Source organism: Staurois parvus, unplaced genomic scaffold (genome assembly GCF_062004578.1).
Source record: "Staurois parvus isolate SC_StPar_1 unplaced genomic scaffold, SC_StPar_1.0 ptg000751l, whole genome shotgun sequence".
NCBI classification, from domain to species: domain Eukaryota; kingdom Metazoa; phylum Chordata; class Amphibia; order Anura; family Ranidae; genus Staurois; species Staurois parvus.
This window is the reverse complement of record NW_028318547.1, coordinates 344516-369955: the sequence shown is the minus strand read 5'-3', so window position 1 is coordinate 369955 and position 25440 is coordinate 344516. Positions and strand designations below refer to the sequence as shown.

Sequence of the window (25440 nt, the reverse complement as noted above, 5' to 3'; positions counted from 1 at the left end):
GATGAGTCTGGGCATTTAAAACCTTTGAGACTGACATAACCTGGTCTTCCCAGATGATGATTGAGAACAATCCATGACACTGGCAGGTCTCAGCTTTGCAAAGGGGGCAGTGCATGCTATAAATTCTGCAGGGTGCCCAAACTTTTGCAGACGCCATTTTTTTGTTTTCTGTTATTTTGAAAGTGTAAATGATGAAAAAAATCTAACTTTTGTTGACAAATTATAAGAATGTCTAATCTGTAATTTGATGCCTTTTGGCGATTTTTCCATCTTTCCTTGGCTTCTTTATGCACATTAATACAAATTTTTAGCTGGGGTGCCCAAACTTTCGATCCCCACTGTATATATATATATATATATATATATATATATATATATATATATATGTGTTCATTTAATATTACTGATAGTGGAGCGTGACACCACTGGTTTTCATTTGTTTTGATAAACTCAGGGACATGTCTGACTGATGTGATAGCCACCAGGAAGGCTACGTTGCAGGAAAGATCAACCAGGGGGAGTTCCCTGGTGTGGTCAAAGGGTGGTTTCTGCAGGGCAGAGAGAACCAAAATGAGGCTCCAAAAAAGTATATGGTGCTGTAATGGTGCTTTGATCCAAGAAACATCTGAATAAAGATTTTTACAAGGGAAAGCAAGTTGTTTTTGGAAAAGAATTGAGAAGGCTGAATCCTGCAACCTAAGAGGTCCAGATTGTAGGAAAGCCAGAATGAGGCACAAAATATTCTTTGGTGTTGAAGTCCCTGTGCTCATACCTGGCAACAAAGAATTTCCAGGTACAATAATAGATCTTTCTGGAAGTCATTTTTCTTGCTTTTAGCAATGTGGGAATGACAGAATCATAGATTCCTCTGTCCCTCAAGACCTGATGCTTAGGATGTTGGGGTGAAAGGGCCATTCCCCTTTGTCCAGGTGGTGATGGCTGAGGTAATCTACATTCCTACTTCTGGAATGTGACCATCAAAGATTGCTGGACAGTGTTTCTCTGTCCACGAGATGATGAGATTTGTTTCCTTCACATCTGTAAGATTCCTGGTACCCACTTGGTAATTGATGTAGACCACAGCTGTGACATGGTCTGATTGCACCCTGATTGGATATGTCTGAAGATGAGGATTTAGTAGTGCAGAGCCATTTGTATTGCTCTGAGCTCCAAGATGTTGATGAGGAGCCTGACTTCCTCGGGTGACCATGTTTCCAGAACTGTGAGAGATTGGAACACTCCTCCCCAGCCTGAGAGGCAGGCATCTGTTATCACTTTCCATTGGTAAGGTAGAATCGATTTCTCCATTGTCAAAACTGGGTTGAAGTCTATCAAGCTAAGAAATTTCTGGCTGGATAGAAGTATAGGGAGGTCAGGAGAGGGAGTGCTTTTGTTCCAATGCAACAAAATGTTGTGTTGGAGTGGCCTTGAATGGATTTGGGTGAATGGAACAGCCTTTAAGGAGGCTATCAAAAGGCTTAGAAACCTCATGGAGAATCACACAGGGAGGGATGACTTTAACGCCCGAGCATGAAATTTGGGAGAAACCAATTTGTTTTCTGGAAGAAAGACCTTTGCTTGGACTGTGTCTAGAATTAAGCCCAAGTATTGCAGGTGAAGAGAAGGTTGGAGAGCAGATCTTTGAAAGTTGATTTCACAAATGAAAGCCTAAAGTGTCTGAATAGTCCTCTGGATGTGTGAAGATAGTTGGGAGATGAGTCCTTCAGAAGAAATTTGTCTAGATACCCTGTGACCTAAACGTCCTGAATTTTTAAAGTGTCCCTAAACCCAACTCTAAAACATTTTTCCTAACTACATGTGGTGAACAAAATAGATTAAAAGAGAATACACACCTGGTAATCCTACCAGTGCATGTTACTTCCCTGTTCAGGGTGGAAACAGTATGCTGGCCAGTTCACGGTGTTCTGTGTTGCCACTGTGCACATGCCCATCTTCTATTCTCCCCCCCCCCCACACCTTACCCCCATAATCAATGTAAAGCAAGTAATAGAAATATTACATCTCACTGTAGCTGTATAGCTACAGTAATGGTCTTATAAACAGGGTGACCCTGTCTTACTTGTATAGGTCGCTAGTCCCTACATAGGGTCTAGTCTTTGCCCGTCATGGTGGGCATACCCCGGAGGGGTCTTCAGGGTCTAGGCCCCAAATGGATGGACCATGGCCCTGGACCTCTATAGTACTCTGCAGCTAACTATACACATTGCACCAAGTGCCAAGGTGAGCGCCCAAGCAGGATTCAATGCCTGAAGGCTGTACCCATTGTGTGGGTTCCAGGTACAGCTTCCAAGGTTTTAACAAGGTTGTATCAATCCAGATGCACTGCTTCTATTGTTGTAGCTAAATAAAAACAGTGAAGAGTTGATGGAAAATCCACGGAATCCACTGGCAAAAAAACTGATGATCCACAGGTAGAGTTATAGGGAACGTCCAAGAGGCTTGTCTTCAAAAGCTTTGCCAGTGTCAATCACCTTGACTGATCCAGGGAATATCTGTTTGTCTCACGGGGAATGAGGAAGGAATTTTTTCCCCTGCAGGAGCAAATTGGATCATGCTTTGCTGGGTTTTTTTGCCTTCCTCTGGATCAACTGTGGGTATGGATTATAACTTTTTTTTTGATTGAACTGGATGGACTTTTGTCTTTTTTTCAGCCAGACTAACTATGTAACCTGAAGATAGCAACCCTATAATCCAGGGTTTATGAATAGTAAGCCCGTGTCCTGTACTGTACAATCATGATAGATTATTTAGAACAATCAAATCAATAACTAGTGGTGCACCGAAATGAAAATTATGACGCTGAAACCGAAAATTCAAAATGCACTTAACCGAAATCTAAATGCGCAGTTTTTAAAAATGAATATATATTTTTTGGAAAAAAATACACTTGATTAAGAAAAAAAACAATATATACCCCAATTGTTTTGTAAAATATGTAATAGGATGTTACGGCGAATTAATAGATACCCAACATGTCATGCTTTAAATTTGCGTACGCTCGTGGAATGGCATGAAACTGCGATACTTAAAAACCTCCATGGGTGATGCTTTAAAAATGTCTACAGGTTAGCAGTGTAAAGTTACAGAGGAGGCCTAGTGCAATAATTATTGCTCTTGCTCCGACGTTTGTGACAATACCTCACGTGTGGTTTGAACACCATTTACACATGTGAGCATGGCCTACGTATGCATTCACCACTATGTGCGCACCGGGGGACGGGGGCACTTTAAACTTTTTTTTTTTTAAATGTATTTAAATGTTTTTTTGTTTTTTTTTGCACTGTTCCTTTTTGAAAAAAATTGTAATCGCTTTTTATTCTTATCACAAGAAATGGATGCATCCCTTGCGATAGGAATAATTAGTGACAGGCCCTCAATAAGACCCCACATCTCTCCTCTGCGATGTAAAGCATTAGATTAAAAAAAGCATTGATCTAGTGCTTTAAAAAATGGCCGGAACCGGAAGTGACATTGCTCCGGTCCTCCAAGGGCATAGAGATGTGTGGCAGCCATCTTTCCTTCACTCATCTCTATGCCCAGCACCGGGATCGATGGTTTCTTAGGTAACACTGAACTACCAAGCAGCGGCCGGCGGGAGGGCGACGGCGGACGGCTTTGAGAGGCAGGGTTTTTTCGGCACCTGTATCGGTGCTTTTTTTCATTTCGTCTGACAGTCGAAAAGGGTGTTTTCGGCCACCGGAATTTCAGTGCATCCCTATCAATAACACAACCAATCATCCACCACTGCATAAATATAGCCACCATAACTCAACTAGGAAGCTAGAGGAGGGTGTGTCGCTCCTCTGTGAATCTTACTGCAGTATATGTAATATGACCCCTCTGATAATCAGATCCATTTAGAACAATGGCTGTTGCCTGAGTATCCAGAAAGCTAGTCCTTGCTAAGAGGTTAATATGAAATAAATGTATTATATATATTTCACATTTATCCAATTGGCAAAGAACATATTTATAAAATATGTTTCTTTCAATTCTAACTGTACAGGTCTAAAGTCAAGATATACACACATCGGTCTCTTTATTAGGTACACCTGTTCAATTGCTTGGTAACACAAACTGCTAATCAGCCAATCACATGGCAGCAACTCAATGCATTTAGGCATCTAGGCATAGTGAAGATGACTTGCTGATGTTCAAACCGAGCATCAAAATAAGGAAGAAAGAGTATTTCAATGACTTTGAATGTGGCACGGTTGTTGGTGCCAGACGGGCTGGTCTGAGTATTTAAAAAACTGCTGATCTACTGGGATTTTCATGCACAACCATCTCTAGGGTTTACAGAGAATGGTCTGAAAAGGAGAAAATATCCATTGAGCGGCATTTTTGTTGACGAAAATGCCTTGTTTATTTCAGAGGAGAGTGGGCAGGGTGGTTTGAGATGATAGAAAGGCAACAGTAACTCAAATAACCGCGCATTACAACCAAGGTATGCAAAATACCATCTCTGAATGCACGACATGTCGAACCTTGAAGCAGATAGGCTACAGCAGCAGAAGACCACACCAGGGGCCACTGCTGTCAGCTAAGAACAGGAAACAAACGCCATAATTTGCGCAGACTCACCAAAATTGGACAATAGAAGATTGGAAAAATGTTGCCTGGTCTGATGAATCTCAATTTCAGCTGCGATACTCAGGTGGCAAGGCCAGAATTTGGCATAAATAACATGAAAGCATGGATCCATCCTGCTTTGTATCAACGGTTCAGGCTGGTGCTGTAACGGTGTTAGAGGATATTTTCTTGGCACACTTTGGGCCCCTTAGTACCAATTGAGCATTGTTTAAATGCCACGGCCTACCACCTGAGTATTGTTGCTGAGCATGTCCATCCCTTTATGACTACAGTGTACCCATCTGCTGATGGATACTACAGCAGGATAATGCACCATGTCACAAAGCTCAAATCATCTCAAACTGGTTTCCTGAACATGACAATGAGTTCACTGTACTCCAATAGCCTCCACAGTCACCAGTTCTCAATCCAGTAGAGCACCTTTAGGATGTGGTGGAACAGGAGACTTGCATCATGGATGGGCAGCCGACAAATCTGCAGCAACAGCGTGATGCTATCATGTCAATATGGACCAAAATCTCTGAGGAATGTTTTCAACACCTTGTTGAATCTATGCCATGAAGTATTAAAGTGGTAGTAAATTCCTTTTTTTTTTTTATTTTACCTACAGGTAAACTCATAATAAAGCTTACCTGTAGGTAAAAATGAATATCTCCTAAAGAGCACCGTTTAGGAGATATTCTCTCTTTTTTTTAAGCCGGTGCATGCGCTCTGAAGGAACGGCATATCCTTGCTGTTCCTTCAGAGCTGTGTGCCATGGCCTGGGACTCCCATGCACATGCACGGGAGTGAAGTCATCACAGTCCAGTTTGTCAGACAGCCGGAGCTTGTGAACTCAGATGGAAGTTGGGTGAAGATGGAAGCCTCTACAGCGGTGACAGTGCGACACTGGAGGGCTTCGTTTTAAGGTAAGTTTTACATAATGTGCTAGTATGCACTGTATACTAGCACATTATGACATTACCGTGCAGGGGACTTTAATTCCCTTTACGCCAGTTTACTACCGCTTTAACCTCCCTGACGGTATTCCTGATTGTAGCTCGGGGTAAAGTTTCAGTACCACAAGCGGTAACCCCGAGCTACACTCGGGCTTACCATGCGGCGCTGCTCCGGGATCCCTCGATCACTTGTCCTGCGCTCCCACGATGTACCTCCTGCAGTGTCCCTGGCAATGTAATCTGGCGGATGCCGTCATCTGGGTTCCGTCCCCTGCGAGCGTCGGGACGTACGGGGGATGGAACGGCGGGAAATTCGAAAATGACAAAAAGTGACATTCACTAAAATCACATAGTAAAACATTACTGTATCAAACCATTTCACATACATTTTGTCCCTAGTGCTTTGTCCTGTGCCCTGCCTGCATTTTTACTGTTGTTTCTGCCTGGAAAATGAGAAACGTGCATGGTGTCCAAAAAGTGTCCCTTTAGGTCAAAAGCGGTTTTAGACCAGCTAGAGAACAGCGATAGTAAATGAGAACCACTTGAGTGATAATGATTCGTGTGGAAATTCGTCATCAGACCTTGCTCAGTGATGTGTGAACTTGGCACTATATTTCAAATTTCAGTGTTTTTGGTCTGATTATATTATTGAATTAAATGTATTATTATTATATTTTTTTTTTATGATTATTTATTAAATTATAATTTATGATTTCGTGTTTCAAGTTTTATCCTACCCGGGATGTTTACTAGAGTCTTGTTCGGACAGATTTCAGTGAGTTATTCCTAAAAATTACAGGCCTACAATAAAAAAAATATATATATTTCCGTGCAAAAAAAAATGTACCGCTTTGAGCACAGAAATATGGACATAATCATACCGCTAGGGAGGTTAAAGCAGTTCTGAAGGCAAAAGGGAGTCCAACCCGGTACTAGTAAGGTATATCTAATACTGTAAAGTGGCCGGTGAGTATATTATTCCATTCATTTTTATTTAAAGATGCTTCCTACAGAGGGTCTTCAGTTCTACCCAATCAATAAGCCATCTTCAAATTTACCCTGATTTTGCCACAATGAAAAGTCATTTTAATTTATCCTTTTCATTATTAAATAGGTTTTCAAAAATAATGCAAAAACTGCTATCAAAATATAGAGGAATAGAATAAAATATAAATCAAAAGCAGAAGACCTGTTTAGAGCTGTAATGCAGCACTATTAGCACATGTGTTAAGAAAATACCTGTCATGAAAAACTAACATAAAATTGTCTCAAAAAATTCAGTTGTGCCCTGCTCCTGGTAGAAGCAAGGCGGTCCAGGCTTGTGGTAGCTGCATTAGTTTTCTTTTGACCACCTTTTTGTAGTTTATGTCCTACAATCTTTACTCAGTAGCACAACTCCTACCCTAAGGTTACCATTTTCACTCCATGCACTGTATTTATGAAGGAACAGCATTGGCGCTCTAAAGACAGGAAATGTGTTGAGACTACAGGAACTCAGAACTGAGGACTCAGGAAAGGCCTGATAACATTGTTAGAGTTTAAACACACTTTAATAAACAACCATTAAACACACTTTAAAAAACAAGCATATTAATAACGCTACCATAACCAAACATATAATAAAGGTAGTCGTTTAATATATACGTATATGGATATGAGTATGTACAGGTACATAGATGTGTGTATGCAAGTATACATGATGCAATTCTAATCATAACCAATTGATTTATCTTTATCTGTTACACTTGAAGGTCAAGTTATTACAAATGTATGCACCTCCCCCATACACTAATATATTTAATGCTTAGAAGCAGCTAAGGGGCATTAATTGATTGGACCTAGAGTGCACATGACAGTACTTTGTGTGTGCTTGCTCCTCCGCAGAAGCCTGGATAGCTGTAAGCATTTAAATAAACATAGACTGGCACAGAGTACTACATATTGTGGAAAGTGTCAAACATTGGATGGGTTTTTGTTTTTACCCTATTTATAACTGATAAAGAAAATTGAGATTAAAAGCACCAGTTTTGTCTTTGCAGATGACACCAAGCGATGCAGCAGAATAATGTCTTTACAGGATGTCTACAACTTATAAGCTGACCTCAATGCACTGTATAATTGAGCAACTAAAGCATGTGACAAATGAGATTTAATGTTAATTAATGTAAAGTTATGCACTTGGGGGCTAAAAAATGCATGTAGCATACATTCTAGGAAGAGAACAGCTGGGAAAGTCATTGGTGGAGAAGGATCTGAGTCTTCTGGTAGATCATAGACTTAATAACAGTATGCAATGCCACCCTGCAGTTTATAAAGTGAGCAAAATCCTTTCTTGTAATAAAAGAGGTATAGACTCCAGAGAGAGATACAATTTTATAACTGTACAAATCATTAGTAACACCTCTTTTGGAATATGCAGTTCAGTTTTAGGCACAAGTTCACAAAAACCATATTGGGGAACTGGAGAAAATGTAGAGAAGGGCAACCAAACTGGTAAGAGGCATTGAGGAGCTCAGTTGGGGGAAAGAGTATGAAAGAGAGTGAATTTATTCACTCAAAATGAGGAAATTGGTAGGGGGTGGGGGAGTATGCTCTCCTTGTATAAATACACAAGTGATCAAAACAGTGAATTTGGTGTAATTATTCACTTTCAGGGTATTACAGAAGATAAGTGGGCATTCTTTACACCTGGAGGAAAAGACATTCAACCACATACGAAAAGACTTCTTTACAGTAAGAGCAGAGCAAATTTAGAATAGACCAACTCAAGAGCTGGTCCTGGCCAGCTCAGTAGATATTTTAAAAAGAGCTGAATACATTCCTAAATGTAAAAAATATACCTGGATAATACAGGTAATAACGTCAGGGGTAGTTGATCCAGTGAAAATCTCATTACCTTGTGGGGATCAGGAAGGAATTTTATTCCTTCTTCTGGAGCAAACTGGATCATGTTTTATTGGTGGTTTTTTTGGCCTTCATCTTGATCAACTGTGGGTATAGGATTGTGTATGTAGAGGTTTTCAGTTTGTTTCTTTCTGTTGAACTAAGTGGATTTGTGTCTTCTTTTCAACTATGTAACTATTGCCAACATTAGTGTGTAGGGGAGGCCCATTTAGTATACTAATTTACTAATGCAAAAATAAGTATATTTTTAACTTTGATTCAATATGTACAAGAGTCAGGATGATGTGTAAAGTGCAATACCCATAACAGCTAATCTGAGTTTCCATTATTATTCCCATTTAGCTGCTTTGGATTACTGCTCTTTGCACTACTGTTTGCATTACCCAAATGAGTAAGCCTTTACACATTTTATAAATAGGCGTTTTAAAAGGAAAAACCACTTACTTTCATCAATGGCAGACCTGTTCTCTGCATGGCTTTCAATATCCTTAGAGAACCACTCATTGAATTCCTCATGAGAGTCAAACAGTGTAGGCATGATAAAGTGCAGAAGTGCCCATAACTAGAAAGAATATTATTATAAATTTGCCATTGTTTAGGGATTTTGTAGTAAAGCATCAATTAAAACATTAATTTTATTATGACTATGGAAAAAATCAGTAACTATTAAGTACAGTGCAGTAACATGTCATTACAGCAACTTACAGTATATGAAAAGAGGTCTAGGCCTCCCTCATTTTTCTAAATTATTACCATATGCACACAATTAGCCCAATTACTAAGTATCCCGCTACCTGTGAAATCCCAATCTGGGTTGGTCATGAAGCGGCAGACTGCAACTCTCTCTCCAAAGATATTATTTTATGGCTTAAACCCTCTCAATATAGGATCAGTTAAAAACATTTCGTCTTCTCTCTCAGCAATGCCACTATTTCCCTTTATTCACCATCCATTATTTTACTTTTATCCAGTAGCGGATATCCATAGACAAACTTTCTTCCTCTGAAACAGATGTAAGTATTTGGGATGCTTTCTATAATTTTTAGTAACCACTTACCCCTGAGACCACAGTTGCTCTTCTTAACAAAAATGCCTTCAAGCTCATGAAGCTGCAATTCAAACTTCTCCTGCAGGTTACCACTGCTGCTAAGGGCCTGGAAAATCCCTAAGCTATGCCTCACAGAAACTAAAAATAGGGTCACACAAGCCAAGATCCATGGTAAAATAAATGCTATCTTCCAAGATAGAATTCCTGCATTCAACAAGCTATGGCAAACTAGGTTAGCTCATTTTCTCTCTCCAGGTTTTGAGGAGTCCCTGCTTCAGCTCTGATTTTATACCGTTTGATTTCTTTGACTTACCATCCTTCATGATCCCTCCTCTACTCCTTTCCTTTTCCTACCCCTTTTCCACATGTTCTCATTCAGTTTATACGAGTACACAATTGTGCAAACACACACTTGTATCTAATGATTTTTGCAAATGCTGTATCCTCTGCTTTATGACAAATAAAAACTTCTGAACCAGAAGAGAGGTCAATAATAATGTCAAAATGCAGGAAAAAAAAAATTATTTAAACATGTTATGTACTCATTAACAACAACAAAAAAAATGCAAAATGTTTAAACATATCTAGTATAAATAGCCTGCCATTATATTAGCTTAGCAGTAACCAGAATGATAGGAAGATATCAGAGGAGTGAGTCAGCCTAATTCTCTGAATACTGTACAGAAATGGAGAGCACAAAGATAACCTCAATATAGCGTATGCTTATAGCGATGAGATTAAGGTGGGGCAAATTTGTGGGGCAGAAAATAATTTTTTTGCTGGATTTCTGCTTTAAAATGGGAAATTAGAAAAAGGATACAAATTCAAGTTAGCTGGGAACCCACAAAATCTATGGGTTCACAAAAATACTACATTTCCCTTGTCTACCAAGTCATATAAGCAACAATGGAAACAGTTTACATGAGCAATAAGAGTCAGGACTCCTGCAACAACTACTAAATACAGAATTTACATTTTTCTATGAAATGCTCTTTAAATGCTTTATCTATTCGAATCCAAGGTGCCTCTAGTAAAGAGTGGCTATTTATCCGAGTGTCATTTTAAAACAGCATCTGGACTCTGGGCTCCTGAAAGTCCTGGTTGCTAATAGTGCTGGTGCTCCCTACTCTCAGTCACAGTGCTTAGTTTAGGACCTAAAGAGATTTTAGGCTTAAAAGTTTTCTGTTGCTGCACAGCTGAATGAGGGTGGACTTCAGATCCTCTGAAGAAAATTAAAATGTAAAAAACAAAATCCTTATGTCCTTTAATTAGAAATCCATCCACTGAAGTCATTCAATTTTTTTTACAATATCCGTTTCTATAGACACCAAAGTGAACCCCCAAAATAGAGAAAATTGGACTTTAAAGGCAATTGTATCCATTGGCTGGGATAAAATTGCAAAATACTTTATTAAAAATTATTAAAATCAAATACATCACCAAAAAAATAAGTTAAAACAATGCATAACGGCTGTACTTTATATCACAAAATGACGGTTTGGAGTCATGTGGTATCCTCTGTCTCCCAATAGAAGACCTGGAGAGGTAGAATTTCTTCAGTGGGATACCTGTTGCTTTTTAGAACATTGTAAAATCTTTCATCAGGGGTAAATTTCAGAGAAGGATGGTGAACACCGATTCATCCAAACCAATACTAATATACCAAAAACAGACGTCTCTAATTAAAAGCAGTCTGTCATCACCCATTGACAACACAGGTAAAACAATGGGCAGTAAACCCTCAAATAGGCAACAGGGTTCCCACACTGAGATAGCCACAGCAACTTCAGCTAAGCGAAGGAATAATGGAGTAAACCTCCTGCGCTATGACTAATGATATAATGTAAAACTCACAGAGAAGCTGCTAACATCTAATCATATACCAATGATCAAATAAATGCAATAAGGACAAAATGATGTTGCGCTACTCACAATCCATAGGTCACATATAAAACTTATATATACAAAAAAGTGGAGACAATATATACAGTGACACAATGTGCAAAAAAGGAAAAATGTGATAAGATCCTCATGGGGTCTTAACAAATATCTGAACGTGATTTGATCCTAAATCGGATCCAAAGGTGAGAGCCCTGAGGAAGTCATGTGGTTAATGTGACCCACCGTGTAGGCCAGCACGCGGTGACACGCTTCTGGCGTGGAAGCCATCTTGCTACACCGAACGTATACACCCATGCAAATACACCTAGAGCATGAGGTTTGAAGGCTTGATGAATCAGGAATGCTAATATGAGTGCAAACTTGGAAATACTTTGCTTACTTTCTGAAATAATAAAGGTAATACACTATGGGAAGCTGTACTTATGTCTTTTACTGAGATATTGGCTCACACCCCAAACTGTATACCTGGAGAGAATATCGCCACCTAAACGCATACCCCAGAGAGAGAGAGATCATTGCAGGGAAAGGTCTGAGCGACGGAGGAATCATATGCATGGAGGATACGATGTTGTGATCCCAAAAGTGTTTTGACCCTTAATTATTTATATATTTCAGGTACTTATATAGCGCCATCAATTTACGCAGCTCTTTACATATATATTGTACATTCACATCAGTCCCTAACCCTCAAGGGGCGTACAATCTAAGGACCCTTTTGGGTCGAAGCAATGAGGTGAGAGGCTAATCCTGCCACTTGCGGATACTCTTTTCGGGCCTACCCACAGTCACCATACACGTTCACGAGTGTTCATTTTAATTTTGATTAAGTTGTTGCGGAAAGCACCATTTTGGACTCTGGTTCACATATCTTTGTATGTTGCTTTATGTTGTGCAATTGGCTGCATACTTGAAGCTCTATATACTACACATACTTTTTTCACTATTGCATATTTAAATATGTTTCTTTTTCTTCGTTTGGTTTGCATTTGATATCTGTATATCTGGATACATCACCTAATACTTGGATATTATAATTTTTTCCTGCATTTTTATATGCACATTTGGTTTTTTCATTTGCATGTTCATGTGTTTATGTTGTATTTGAGAACAAATTTCTGTGGACTTACCACTTTCAAGACCATAGTTGGACTATTATTCACTATCACCATTTTATCATGCTTAGGATTTATTCACCTTTAATACTTTCTTATTGTATATATGGTTTCACATATTGTGTATTGTCATTTGTGTGGTTGTGCATTTTTCACTCCTTTATTCACCTTTGGATCCGATTACGATCAAATCACGTTCAGATATTTTTTAAGACCCCATGAGGATCTTATCACATTTTTTCTTTTTTGCACATTGTGTCACTGTATATATTGTCTCCACTTTTTTGTATATATAAGTTTTATATGTGACCTATGGACTGTGAGTAGCGCAACATCATTTTGTCCTTATTTCAGCTAAGTTAAACAATGTCTATGTCCAAAGTTCATACTAGAATGTAAGCTTCTATGGATGCTGGGTGAAGCATATACCTAACCTATGCCTTTTACATAAAAGCAATACCTAACACAATTTTACTGCATTACCAACCGCAAACCGAGAGGGTTATTTTACGCAGCTTTCAGATTAGGCCAACAACAATAAGATGTGGCTGTAAACACAATGAAGCTTATTAACTAAAGGGGTTGAAAATCTTCACTTGAAAAACTGTATAAATTCACTTTAAAAATATCTAGTGAAGGCTTCTGCACATAACTGGGTATTTAAAATGAACACAAAAGTTGTTCTTCACAAGATTTCATAATTGAAGCGAATGTTCACATAATGTTGGGGAGAAAGATTCTCTTTAGTGCCTATCCACACTTTGGTGTTGCATGTTAAATGCATTGGTGCAATGTAGTGCCATTCATTCTGAATGGCACTCCTATGCATCCTACCAATGATTGTGTATTGTCACACTAATGTGCATTGGGCTGTTAAAAAAAAATGTGTTGCCACCTGTTGCACTGAAACACACATCCATCAGCAAAATGCAATGGGGGGCCATTCAAAATGAATAGAAATTCATCACACCATCACATTTAAAGTGTTTTGAGCATGTTGTGGTAAAACTGCAGGTGTGAGTAAGCCTTTAGTAAATGAGCCTTAATGCTTTTTGCATGGAAATCCGGACAGGAAGAAATCTATTTGTAATATAGCACTGCCACCTAGTGAGTGTTCATTGTAATGGTTTTATACAATTTAGAATTTATAACAGTAAAACACATCAACAATTTAATAAATTAATTAAACTGCATTGCTTCAGCTACCTTCTTAGAAATCCAATATAAGATGGAATAGTTTCATTAACATTTGCAGTGAACATTGATCCAAATAAAGTAACCAGTCAAGGAAGACATATCAGTGGAAAACAGTTGTAAGAGAATATTTGTGTATACTTCTATATACATATACATACAGTATACAGTATATGCATGTGTATATATTGGCAAGTGGTCTCTGAAAGGGCAGGTCATAGTTTTGGATGGACTACATATTTAGCACAAACTGTGGCACTCTTATTTTGGTAAAGATTGTAGAGGGAGATGGAAAGTTAAACCAGCAAGTAAGCCTTGCTAAGGCTCTGGAATGTGGCTGGGAAAAGAGTGCATGTGTTTCCTGGTCAACACTCCACACCAGGTTATTTCAAAGAGGTTATGGTGATCACATGATTAGAAACCATGCTGATTTGTTCCTGATCATTAACTGAAACCAGTATTTGTCAGGGATAGCAAACTCTAAAAGTATGAGTGAGCTCTAACATAAGGTAGGTTAAAATATAACTTTAATCCAAACCACTTTTTAGTTTTGGACAGAGTGGCGAGTGAGTAGAACACATTTTTGTAAATTTTGGATTGCTATGTGTGCTCCTATTATGGAAATTTGTCCTCTCTATTTGTACTGTTTATTGTTGTTACCAAACATGAAAGTAAAAGATAATCCCAAATTTCGGGTTGTAACTAGGACAGAGATAAAGGGGAAATCTTCTAGTTGGGACTTCTTATTTTGGCAATGGAGTAGGAAGAAAAGGTAAATATCCGCAATGGGATACAGATAGCAAAAAAGAATCTGACAGGTTAGAACCTTCCTTACCTCTATCCAAAATGAAAATAAAATTTTGTACCTCTAGTTCTACTTGAAAGGCTAAGCTCATGTTTTACACCACGTTTACTGTTACACCTACTGTATATTTATGGTTGTAACATGAAACATGGTATAAAACACTATCAACACACGAACATTACAAGTCCTATCTGAACCTGAGGCAGATGGGACTTGTAAAGAGTACGCTGGCAATACCTTCGCGTTTTTTTGTTTTTTTTTTGCAAAAGGTGGACTTTATCTTTAACAGGGCAAAGTACCATGCAGGAAATTGTTAATATATAAACAGAAGACCTGTTTAGGGGGATGGCAGTGCTGTGTTTGCCTTCAGAAGACTAGGGCAGGGAAAATTCCAGTGAAACTTCTGTTTTCCTGCTCTTACTCAGTGTTTTAAAGGTGCGCTTGAAACACTTCTGCCACCCCCCTAGCTCCCATTTAATGCTAATGTGAACATTTATTATATTGCAGCTTACCAATTCTTAGATGCAATGGCTATATTAGTTTCCTTTTTTAGGATTTCTTTCCCCTATTTTCATCTGGTGATTCAGCCAGCAACTCTGATGTTTTTCATAAGTTCAAGCTCTCCAGCAGGAAGATTAGTTCACAGGGATAAGATAATCCATTTACCACTGACAGGGGTGATTAAAATTATTCTCTTTTATTTAATAATGTAAAACCTTTTTCCCTAAAGGAAAAAACAACTGTTTGCTGTAACAGATTATAAAGTGTTACGTAGAGTTTGGCTTAAATTTGTTTTTGTATTCAAATCTGCTAATACATTTAACACTCCCACCCCCAGGACTGACAATGCTGCGGTCTACTGTGTCCTATGTTCATTCCTCCAAAGTGTGGTGTTACTGGCCTGATCACCAGGTGAAAACAGAAAAGAAGCCACAGAAAACTGACGCAGCAACCACATCTAATGGTTGGCAAACTGCAATATAATACATTTTAGGTTTTGGGATTAATACTGCTTTAATTTGATATATCCTCTGGGCCACAGTAAATGTGTCATATGGAAACAAATCTACACAATGTGCAATTAGAAAACTACTGTTAACAACAGATTCGTTGGCTGACTCATCCAGCCTCTATTGTCCTTCAAACATACCTCAGCCATTGTGTTTTGAATTGGAGTGCCAGTTAGAAGAAGCCTGTTGCGGCACTGAAACTGTAGCAGAATTTTCCACCGAACACTAAATTAACAGAAAACAAAACTAAATGTTAGCAAAATAATTTCGATTCCAGCTCAATGGCAATGAAGTTGGAAAGAGAAAACAGTATGTTGAATGGAGGATGTGAAAGTTAGTAAAGTATTGTATAATTTAAATACTGAGAAATCACTGTGCATTTACCAAGGTGAGGTATCCATTTATACTAACATATAATAATTTCTATTCTTAAAGTAAATGCTACATAGAAATGGTAAAAATCAATTTACAATGGCATTATATCCTTAAAAAAATTTTTTGAAAGTGGTTTCCAAAGGTTTCCTCTACCATAGGCAGTGTTCCTCCCAAAATTGTATGTTTCATCAGGTGGGATAAAAGAAGAAATGAAGGTAGAGTGAATTGACAATCAAAATACCAATCTCTACATTTTCCTTCAAATATAAAAGATGAAAACGTTTTGCATTAATCTGTACCAAATGCATGTCATCTGAAAATCATGTGTGCTTTGAAACTATGAAAAACCATGGTATCCAATATTGTAAGTATATATCTTATTAAAAACCTCTACTTTCCATGGCTTTAGAGTTAAACCTAAATGACGGTTTTAAGATTATTCTTCTACCTATGGTGTGTGGGGATACCCAATGGGGTTGATTTCCTAAAGGCAAATAGACTGTGCACTCTGGAAGTGCAGAGTCTACTTGCCATTAGTAAATCAACTGCAATGTTTCACACATTAGGTCTTTTAAATTGTTGTCACATTTTAATGATTATTTCAAGTGGTTTTACGGATTACATTTTTTTTACTTCATTTCATTACGACTATTAGGGGACCTGCAAGCCACCTATGTAATAGCATAGAAGCAGTCATCAGGTATATGGAGACATCAGGGCTTTATCGCCTAGATTGTAAGCTCCAAGGAGCAGAGCCCTCAAATCCCTCTTGTATTGAACTGTATTGTTGCTGTAATTTCTCCCGTTATATTGTAAAGCGCTGAGCAAACTGTTGGCGCTATATAAATCCTGTATAATAATAAGACACCTGATACAGCTCCATCTGTCTCCAGGCAGTGGAGATCTAGAAACAAAGTCCCCATTCTGCTACTTACCTTACTGGTGTTTCTGCTGGGATTGGACAGCTCAACACAGAGTAGACAGGTGATTGATTTAGCACACCTCTCAGCACTTTCTATTTGGAATCCCCCTGCAACTGGACAGGGCTCCCTGAGGAAACAGGTGCCCCTTTGGACCACTGGAGAGCAGTCTGCTTTCCAGAATGTTTTTTGCTGGGCAACCACTAAAAGTAACCATTTGGAGAACCTGGCAGAAAGTCCTAGGGAGGACACTCGCCCACATTTTTGCAAAATGAAATGGCTTTCAAGTGGAAATCCCTACACAGCCTAAAGTGGTTATAAAGACAGAAGGTTTTTTTAACATTGTCTGCATTAAAGTAAAAAAACAAAAAAAAAACCTTCCATGGTCAATCCCTACACTAAGTACTTACCTGAGCCCTCTCAATCCAGTGCTGTGCCCATCTGCAGCAGTGCTGATTTTTCTTTCTCACCTCACTTGACATAGAGGCAGCAGCGGGTGCAATTGGCTCCTGCCGCTGTTAAATCCTGTGAGTTGGGAGCAGGGCCAAGTTAGGCTGTGTGTGTCTACAGACACACATTGCCCAGTAAAAGACTGAGCCCGCACATGTGCCATTATCGGAAATTGCTTTCTATGATGGCATTTGCAGAAAAGGAGGAGCCCAGAACACTGGTGGGGGATCCCAGAAGAGGCGGTTCAAAGCCGTTATTTGAAAAGATAAAAAAAAATTCACATCTGGGCGTTCTATAATTGCTGGCAGAATCACACAACCCTACCTATGACTCTGGAACACGGTAAAATTGTGGCAGAATGTGTGAAGTGCTTTAGGTGCCATTTTTGTTAATGGCACCCCAAATGTGCAAAAGAATGAAAAAATGCACCAAAGTCGGCTCCAAATAGGGTACAGGAGCTACTTTGACGTGTTTTGGAGCAGAAAGAAGTCTATTCAAAATGAATGGTGCTGCTGCAAAAAAGCGCTATAAACATGGCAATCTGTGATTGCTAGGTGTAAACGGGGCCTAAGTGGATAGTTTACATCAACTGTATATGCTGCAGCTTAGTGCATTTGCAAACTTTTACTAGGCCCATTAAATGAACTGTGAATGCGAAGAAAAAAAAAAAAACACAGGTTTTTGAGTTACCTGAAAAATCATGTATTTTTAGTATATTATAGGACACAGGATCAGAGTTTTAAACTATGAGTCGTATGATACTGCCTTCAGGTGATTGGACACTGGCAAACAAAGCTGTAAGGACACCCCCCATAAACATCTCCAACACCCAACCAGCCACGGTTTTGTAGGAAGTAAAAGGTGTAAATCATAAAACCAGAGTGGAGGTCCTGTGTCCTGTAATGTGTGGAAAGAAAACAGTATGCAGGCAGGCCAAAAATCCTATTTTCTTAATCATACATTTCAGGACCCTGGATCAGAGTTTTTGACTTCCAGAAGCAATGCAATTGAGGAGCGGCCAACACAACAAAGTGCCAACTGGTCCACATAACAAAGGTTGAAAAGAAGGGCTTTAAAGCACTCACAGAGTAGCTTGCAGCACCTTACAATGGAAAATAATATCAGATGAGGCACAACTTAACAAATGAGAGAACAGAAGACCAGTTGGTAGCTATGGAAATCTGGGAAACAGATGTTTGATGCTGAAAAGTCAATGAAGCACTAACAGGTCTGGCAGAGCGTACCTTGACAGGGAAGAAAAAAATTCTATCCTTTAGACTACAGGCTCAGTTGGTGACTTGTCTAATCCACTTGGAATTGGAGGAACAAAAGGCAGGGTCCTCTGAAACTTCAGAAACACCAGAAAGAGAAAACCTGTGTGCCTAGAGGAAAATCCACATAAGGACAATGGAGGGAATTTTCTATAGGAAGATTCAGGGCAGAATACAGGGAGGTAAGGACAATGTCCTGGTAAGGTAGAAGGAAGGAACTACCTTTGGGTAGAAAGGAGGTCTTAGGCCTCAAAGAAACCTCATCCCTGTGTAACACTAAAAAGGGCTCTTTACAGGATCAAAAGCTCTGAAACTTACCTCACAGAGGTAATAACAACAGGGAAGGCAGCCTTGTGAAAGTAGCCTGATAGGCTCAAATGGCTGTTTCTGGAAGACTGACAAAAACAAGTTGAAATCCCAAGGTGTCACGGGGAGATGAAGCAATGTGAGAAAAAAAGCTTTCACTGAGAAGAGACAGGCAAGCTTTCTTGGGAATGAATGGCCAGAACCCAGACTTGAAATTTAATGGCACTTAAGTCCAATGCTGATTCATACCGGATTTGAGTAAAGGTAGGATTCATCCCATGGAGTACTTCTTGAGATGGAATTTGCTAGCCTCGCATCACACAAAATAAGCCTTCCAAGCATGATAGTGGCTTTTCGAGAAGTCAATTTCCAAGCATTCAAGAGCACAGGGAATGACCAAAGCTGACAGGCCTCTGCTCTTCAGTACCCGGGCTTCAACATCCAAGCCATTAAAGCCACTGTCTGTAAAGCAGGATGCTGAGCCAGCTCCTGGAACCGAAGGATGTGGATAAGCTAGGAGGCAAGGATTCCGAGTATAGCTGAGGAACACATCCTTCTGGGCCAGTCTGGTGCAATGAGGATTACCTGAATATCCATCTCTAATTCTGTTTTGCAGACAAGGAAGGAGGTTTGGAGGGATGAAGACATAGATCAAGTTGAATTGGTCTCACAGTCACCAGAGCATCCATTAAAAAAGGACAAAGGATCCCTGGTCTTTTTGATAAACATGTCTAGTATGTTGTTTAATCTGGACAGTAAAGGTCCAGGTTCAGTGTCCCTCAAGCACATCAGAGAGCTTGAGATACCTCCGGATGAAGAGCCCATTCTTTGGGATCCAGGTGTTGACTACTGAGAAAGTCTGCCTGCAAATCTTCCATGCCTGGGACTTGCATGATCGTCAAGGGCATTCTGTCCAAGCTAGAATGAGGCCCCCTTCTCTTTGAGCTGCATGGCTTTTGGTGCCTTGCTAATGGTTGATGTGAGCCATTATTGTGGCATTGTTCGACTGAATCCTGGTTGCCTGACCTTTCACCGAAGAGGTCCAGTGATGAAGGGACAAGCAACTTCTGCTAAGTTCCAGGATATTGATGGCAAACGGAGATTCCTTGGATGACAAATTCACATGTACTAACAAGGTATACAAGACTCATGAGCACCTTCCAAGCCATTGGGGGCAATCCAGAGACTGCTTGTCCCACACTGCCAGAATGTTGATTTGCAATAGTCTGCAGTGAAGCTAGGCAAATGGTACTGCCTCGAAGGCAGCTACCATTAATCCCATAACTCTCATGCAAAAGCAAATTGGGGAGTGGCTCCTGAACTGTGGGGTACAAAAATTGGAGCAGTGGGACAAGAGCTTATCCTCGGGAAAGTAAGAGAAGGCCCAGATACACCTAGTGATGAGTCAGATCGAGTGCCGTTTTCTGTAAGTTTAGACTACATCTAACTCTCTGCAGAGTCTAAACTCTCCAGTGGACATAGGATGACAGATACATCAACACAGTAGCACAAAGCTACAGGGAAAAATCCAAAATGTGGAAGGACAGCTGGATCCATAAAAATGGATCTGGGGTTCCTAGCTATGTATCTTCTGAACAAGACAGATAAAGTCTGGCAAACAGACATGGTTGTGACAGCAGGTTGGCTAGCCTAACATGACAAGAAGAATAAGGCCTTAAGGAGGACATCTAACGTATTGTCCAAAAGGTCTTCAAAAAAGCACAACACCTTTAACAGGAACCATTAAGGATTTGCTAAAATAGGTAATGGCAGGTCCATGACTGGAAGTGCCAATTATTTTGGGGACACCTCCTCAACAGGGTATTGCTGAGCACATTTTTTGTAGGAACAAAGGTTTTCAGTGATCCTACACTGGTTGAGCAGAGGCAAGCTGCTCTAAGGTAAGGCAGATGTGCACTGTGAAAAAAAGAATGTCATGGTATTCTTAAGTGTGGGAGAGATTTTGGTGGATTGTGCCTCCTCCAGTACTAAAGTCTGTGACTCAGATGTGGTATAATCCTCCTCCCCTTCCTTAGCAAGTACAAATGCAGTCAAAGAAAGTCATAGATGGAATCTGGGTGACAGGATGAGGGGCTCTCTGGTGTCCAATAAAAGGGCCAAAGTCAGAGGAAGGATTCGTGTCTGAGGGAGTGAGGGGGCTAGGGAGGCCTCTAAGAAGAAAGTGCCTCTGAACAGGAACATTGCTCAGAATTAGCAGAATTTAGACACTGTGGAGAGAGATCACTGAAACCCCCCATCCTCACTGAACCATTAACAAAATATGTGTGCCATCCTGGCCCACAGACCCAGTTCTCTTGCACTAAAGCTTCACGAAGAGTGGAGAGGAATATTTCCTTAGGGTACTAACGAAACTGCTACTGGAGAGCAGAAATGGTGCACCTTCTATGACCCATAACTATAGGCAGAGGGGTCCAGCGATCCAAGGATCGTAGTACTGTGTCCTAGCTCATAACAGATGCAGAGGAGCAGCCAGTTATAACAAGGAAGAAAGAAAAATTGTATCTGCATGTGTTTATCCCTTACTTTACATAGTGAAATACAAAATGCACAAAAATTACATAAATGCATACAGCAACGCAACTAAAAAACCCACACGATTAAATATACATACATGAGTTTGATAGGACCCTCACACAAGAACTATTATTGAGCAGAATATATGCAAGATATACGCAACACTAAATAGTAAGGGCTCATTCATACCATGGTGCAAAGACGTTGGTTTTTCTGCACGCGGTCTGCAAGGTCACAGCAAAGTCAATTATTCTCTATGTGCCCTGTTCACACCACAACACTAGTATCATGAGCGATACTCTGCGCAGGAATCTGCAACGTGTATAAAACTCATTGAAGCGTGCATGAAAACTGATATAACCTGATATCTCCAGAAATGAAATCTGCGTGTCAATTTCCATCAGTTTTTCTTTATGTATTGTGTGAACAAGGCCTCAAATAAAAGAAGGTTTCCTAATCCCACCATAGCTAACAGTTAAGTTCTAACTAACCCATCTTGCTGCATCTCAACATCCTGTATATTGTGCATTAGGAAGCCTTTACTCTATCAGGTAGACTCACAGTAATTTGACTTTTTAGTAACCATTTATGCCCACTAATATTCCTGAAAGGATTCCTTATTTGAGTGGAGGCAGCTATAGTCTGCACAGGCCTTCTCAGCGGCTGGCTGTTTTGAGATACTGGTAAACCAAATCTAGTAAATAACTCTTAATTCTGGACAAAAACAAATAATGGCAGCATGCTGAAACATTACCTAGAACTGCTCTTCAGAGCCTGAGCCTCATCCAGAACCATATATTGCCATTTTACCCTCTGAAAGTATTTCACATCCTGTACAACCAACTGGTAGCTGGTGATCACCACGTGGAAAGGGGCTTCTTGTGTGTACAATGTTTTCTGTTAGGTCAAGAGAGAAGAAGACAATGGTGAATAATACGTTTTAGAAACAATGATAGAAAACAAGACAACACTGATACAAGATTCTTTTTTGTGAGAAAAATGTGAATGACTGCTCCCAAGATATAGTTTTCTTAAAAAAACTAAATATAGTTTGAATACATACAGTATATGGTAACAAATGTATCTGTGATGGTTTTATTAATTGTGAGCGGCTACATTTGTGATCCAGATACTCTGGGCAAACAGCACAACCATGTATTCAAGAACACACTCCAATCTGTTGATTGGTCAATAATGGAGCAGCAGCACACTGATGAGGTAACCACTATTTTCTCCCCTCCTGTCAGCACATGTGCACTACTGCACCAACTTGGTTGACTCCTAGTGCTGGCCCTCACTCTCCAAATCTAAATGCTGCTGTACAGAGATTTGCAGGTTGTTGATATCAAGATTAGAACTGAAAGAGGGTGCTTGTCCCTCCGCACCAAAAGGCCACCTGGAAATGACCACCATGCGCACAGGACGCAATGACATCACCGGTTTGTGTCATGTTGTCATTACGTGTGTCATTGCCTCATCCCTCATGTGCCATCCAAATGCTTGCATTCTGCACATGCCAAATTGAAAACACCATCTTGTGGACATCAGAGAGAAGGACAGGTATAATCACTGCCATTAATGTCCCATTTAATCTGATGAAACTTTCCTATCTTATTATAATTGGATCATAACATATTATATTATTCCATCCAGTTATTCCTTTCACAATTTACACATAATGTACATACAAATAAAAAGTACTTAAATAAGGCAAATGGACAACATTGCCTTGGGAATATCAATTACAAGCAAATGGAGAGAAAGTAAAACCTTCATTCAAACTATGGGGGGAGCGCGAGTTCAGAGAGAAGATCCATCTGGCTTCAAGTTTCACAAGATGTTTATCTAGGTCCCCTTTTCTTGGACCCAACTGAAACTGATCTACTATCCAAAATTTCAAAACTTCAGCTTTTCTTCCATGTTTTTCAAGGACATGTCTGACAATAGGCCTGTCCCTTTTCTGTGCAGTGTCATTCACATGTTCCAGCATTCTATGCCTGAACTGGCGGATGGTTTTGCCAACATATAGAAGTGGGCAAGGACATTTCATAATGTTAATGACCCCCTCAGTATTGCAATTGCAAAAAAAATATGTGGTATCTTTATGATCTCTCTATTTTTAGGGTTTGCAAATATTTTCAATTGGAATAAAGGGACAAACTTTGCAATGTCCAAATTTATGGCTTCCCTGCAGTTTATCAGATAGCCATGTTGAAGTAATCTTTCTTGGCACCTTCTCTAAGTGACTATGCACGAACATGTCTCTAAGATTTCCCCCTTTTCTGTAGGTGATCATGGGATTCTTTGGGAGGATTTTTGAAAGGTCTTTATCATTGTGTAAAACATCCCAATACTTTTTTAATGATATTAAAAATCTGACCAGATTGACAGGAATATGTACCAATGACTCTCATTCCCACACTATCCTCCGTGTCTGCTTGTTTCTGAGTAAGGTCTCCCTTGGGACTGTATTTACTTAGTCATACGATTTTATTAAATCACTGATATGATAGCCATGTCTAATAAATCTGTCCACCAGCTGAAGACTTTTAGCCTGAAATGCTTTGTCCATTGAGCAATGCCTTTTTTGCTCTCATGAATTTCCCTGTGGGATGCCCCTTTTCAATGAAGTTGGGTGCTGGCTATCCCAGTGAAGCAACATATTAGTAGATGTGGGTTTACAGTAAATTGTTGTTTCAATAACACCATTCTCATTTCTTGTGATTTTGAGCTCAAGAAATTAATACAATCATAAGCGATCTAGCTCGTAGAATAAATCCCAATGTTGTTCTTATTCAACTCAGCTACAAACTCAAATTTTCCTTTTGAGCCCTGCCACAGGATGAAAATATAATCGATAAAGCGCACCCAGAGTAAGGTGCACATACTAATATGCTCAAATTGCTTTGAAAATACTCTGCAGCGTTCCCACCAACCCAGGAATAAATTTGCATATGTTGGTACGCAGGATTAACCCATTGCAGTGCCTTTACATTGTCCATAGATTCTCCCACCGAATAAGAAGACATTACACTCCAAGACAAACTGTAAAAGTTGAAGACAACGTCAGTATGTGTCTGAAAAGCTGCATCTCTAAAGTCCAAAAAGTATTTACATGCTTTTAGGCCCAAATCATGTCTAATGTTACCATAGAGGGCCTCTACATCGAGACTGGCCAGCCAGATATCATTTTCTAAGGTGATATTGGATAATTTATTGACAAAATCTTGAGTGTCCTCAATGTATGATGAAAAACTGTAAACATAAGGATGGAAGATGTAATCTATGTGTTTGCTGGCCCCCTCAGTAAGGTTCTGATTCCCCAATACTAAGGAGCTACCTGGAGGTTTCGCCTGGTGTTTGTGCACTTTTTGGAGGGCATAGAAGGTTGCAATTACAGGATAATTGTTTAAAATGAAAGAGTACTCATCTTTAGAAAGTATCCCTGCATCTATTCCTCTGTTGAGGATCACTCTCAATTGGTCTAGATATTCATTGGTCGGATCTTTACTAAGTACCTCATAGTTATCTTCATTGATCAGAATATCATAGCTCATTTTCAAATAGAATGCTCTATTCATCAAAACTATATTGCTCCCCTTGTCAGCTGATTTGATAATCAACTCTTTGTTCTTCCATAGTTCTTCTATAGCTTTCCACTCACAATATAAGGGATTGAAAGAATGATGGCCCTTTCTCTGTCTCTTCTCCCATAAACTAGTACGATCTCTCTCCACCAATTTTACAAACAATTGGATGTGGCTACCATGAGGGAAGGGTGGGGTATGATCACTCCTTTGTTTTAACATAAAGGACCACAAACGTCAGCACTACCACCAATACTTTTCACTTTGTAATGATACCAATACTCTTAGTGCTTCAATCTCTTTAGATGTACACAACCTGGTAGACTGAGCGGGTTTGTCTTTATACTCCTTCTAAATCTTTATACATAGGATTGGATTGTTAATGAATTATAGGCTGTGCTTTGTTTTTTTTTGGAGTTTGTTGATATCAAGGTAAATTCAAGCACTTCGCTGTTGCCGACAGTTGGGA

The 25440-nt window shown here is 39.5% G+C and overlaps 1 protein-coding gene across 1 annotated transcript in view; it reads right to left on the bottom strand.

The window, feature by feature from the left end:
* Nucleotides 1–25440, bottom strand: part of INO80 (INO80 complex ATPase subunit) — a 243974-nt gene that overhangs the window by 121238 nt on the left and 97296 nt on the right. Inside the window, exons 16-18 of the mRNA XM_089654321.1 lie at nt 22139–22281; nt 15668–15752; nt 8901–9018 (exon numbers count right to left, since the gene is read on the bottom strand). Coding sequence (XP_089510447.1) covers nt 8901–9018; nt 15668–15752; nt 22139–22281 — 346 coding nt within the window. The remainder of the gene's footprint in view (nt 1–8900; nt 9019–15667; nt 15753–22138; nt 22282–25440) is intronic.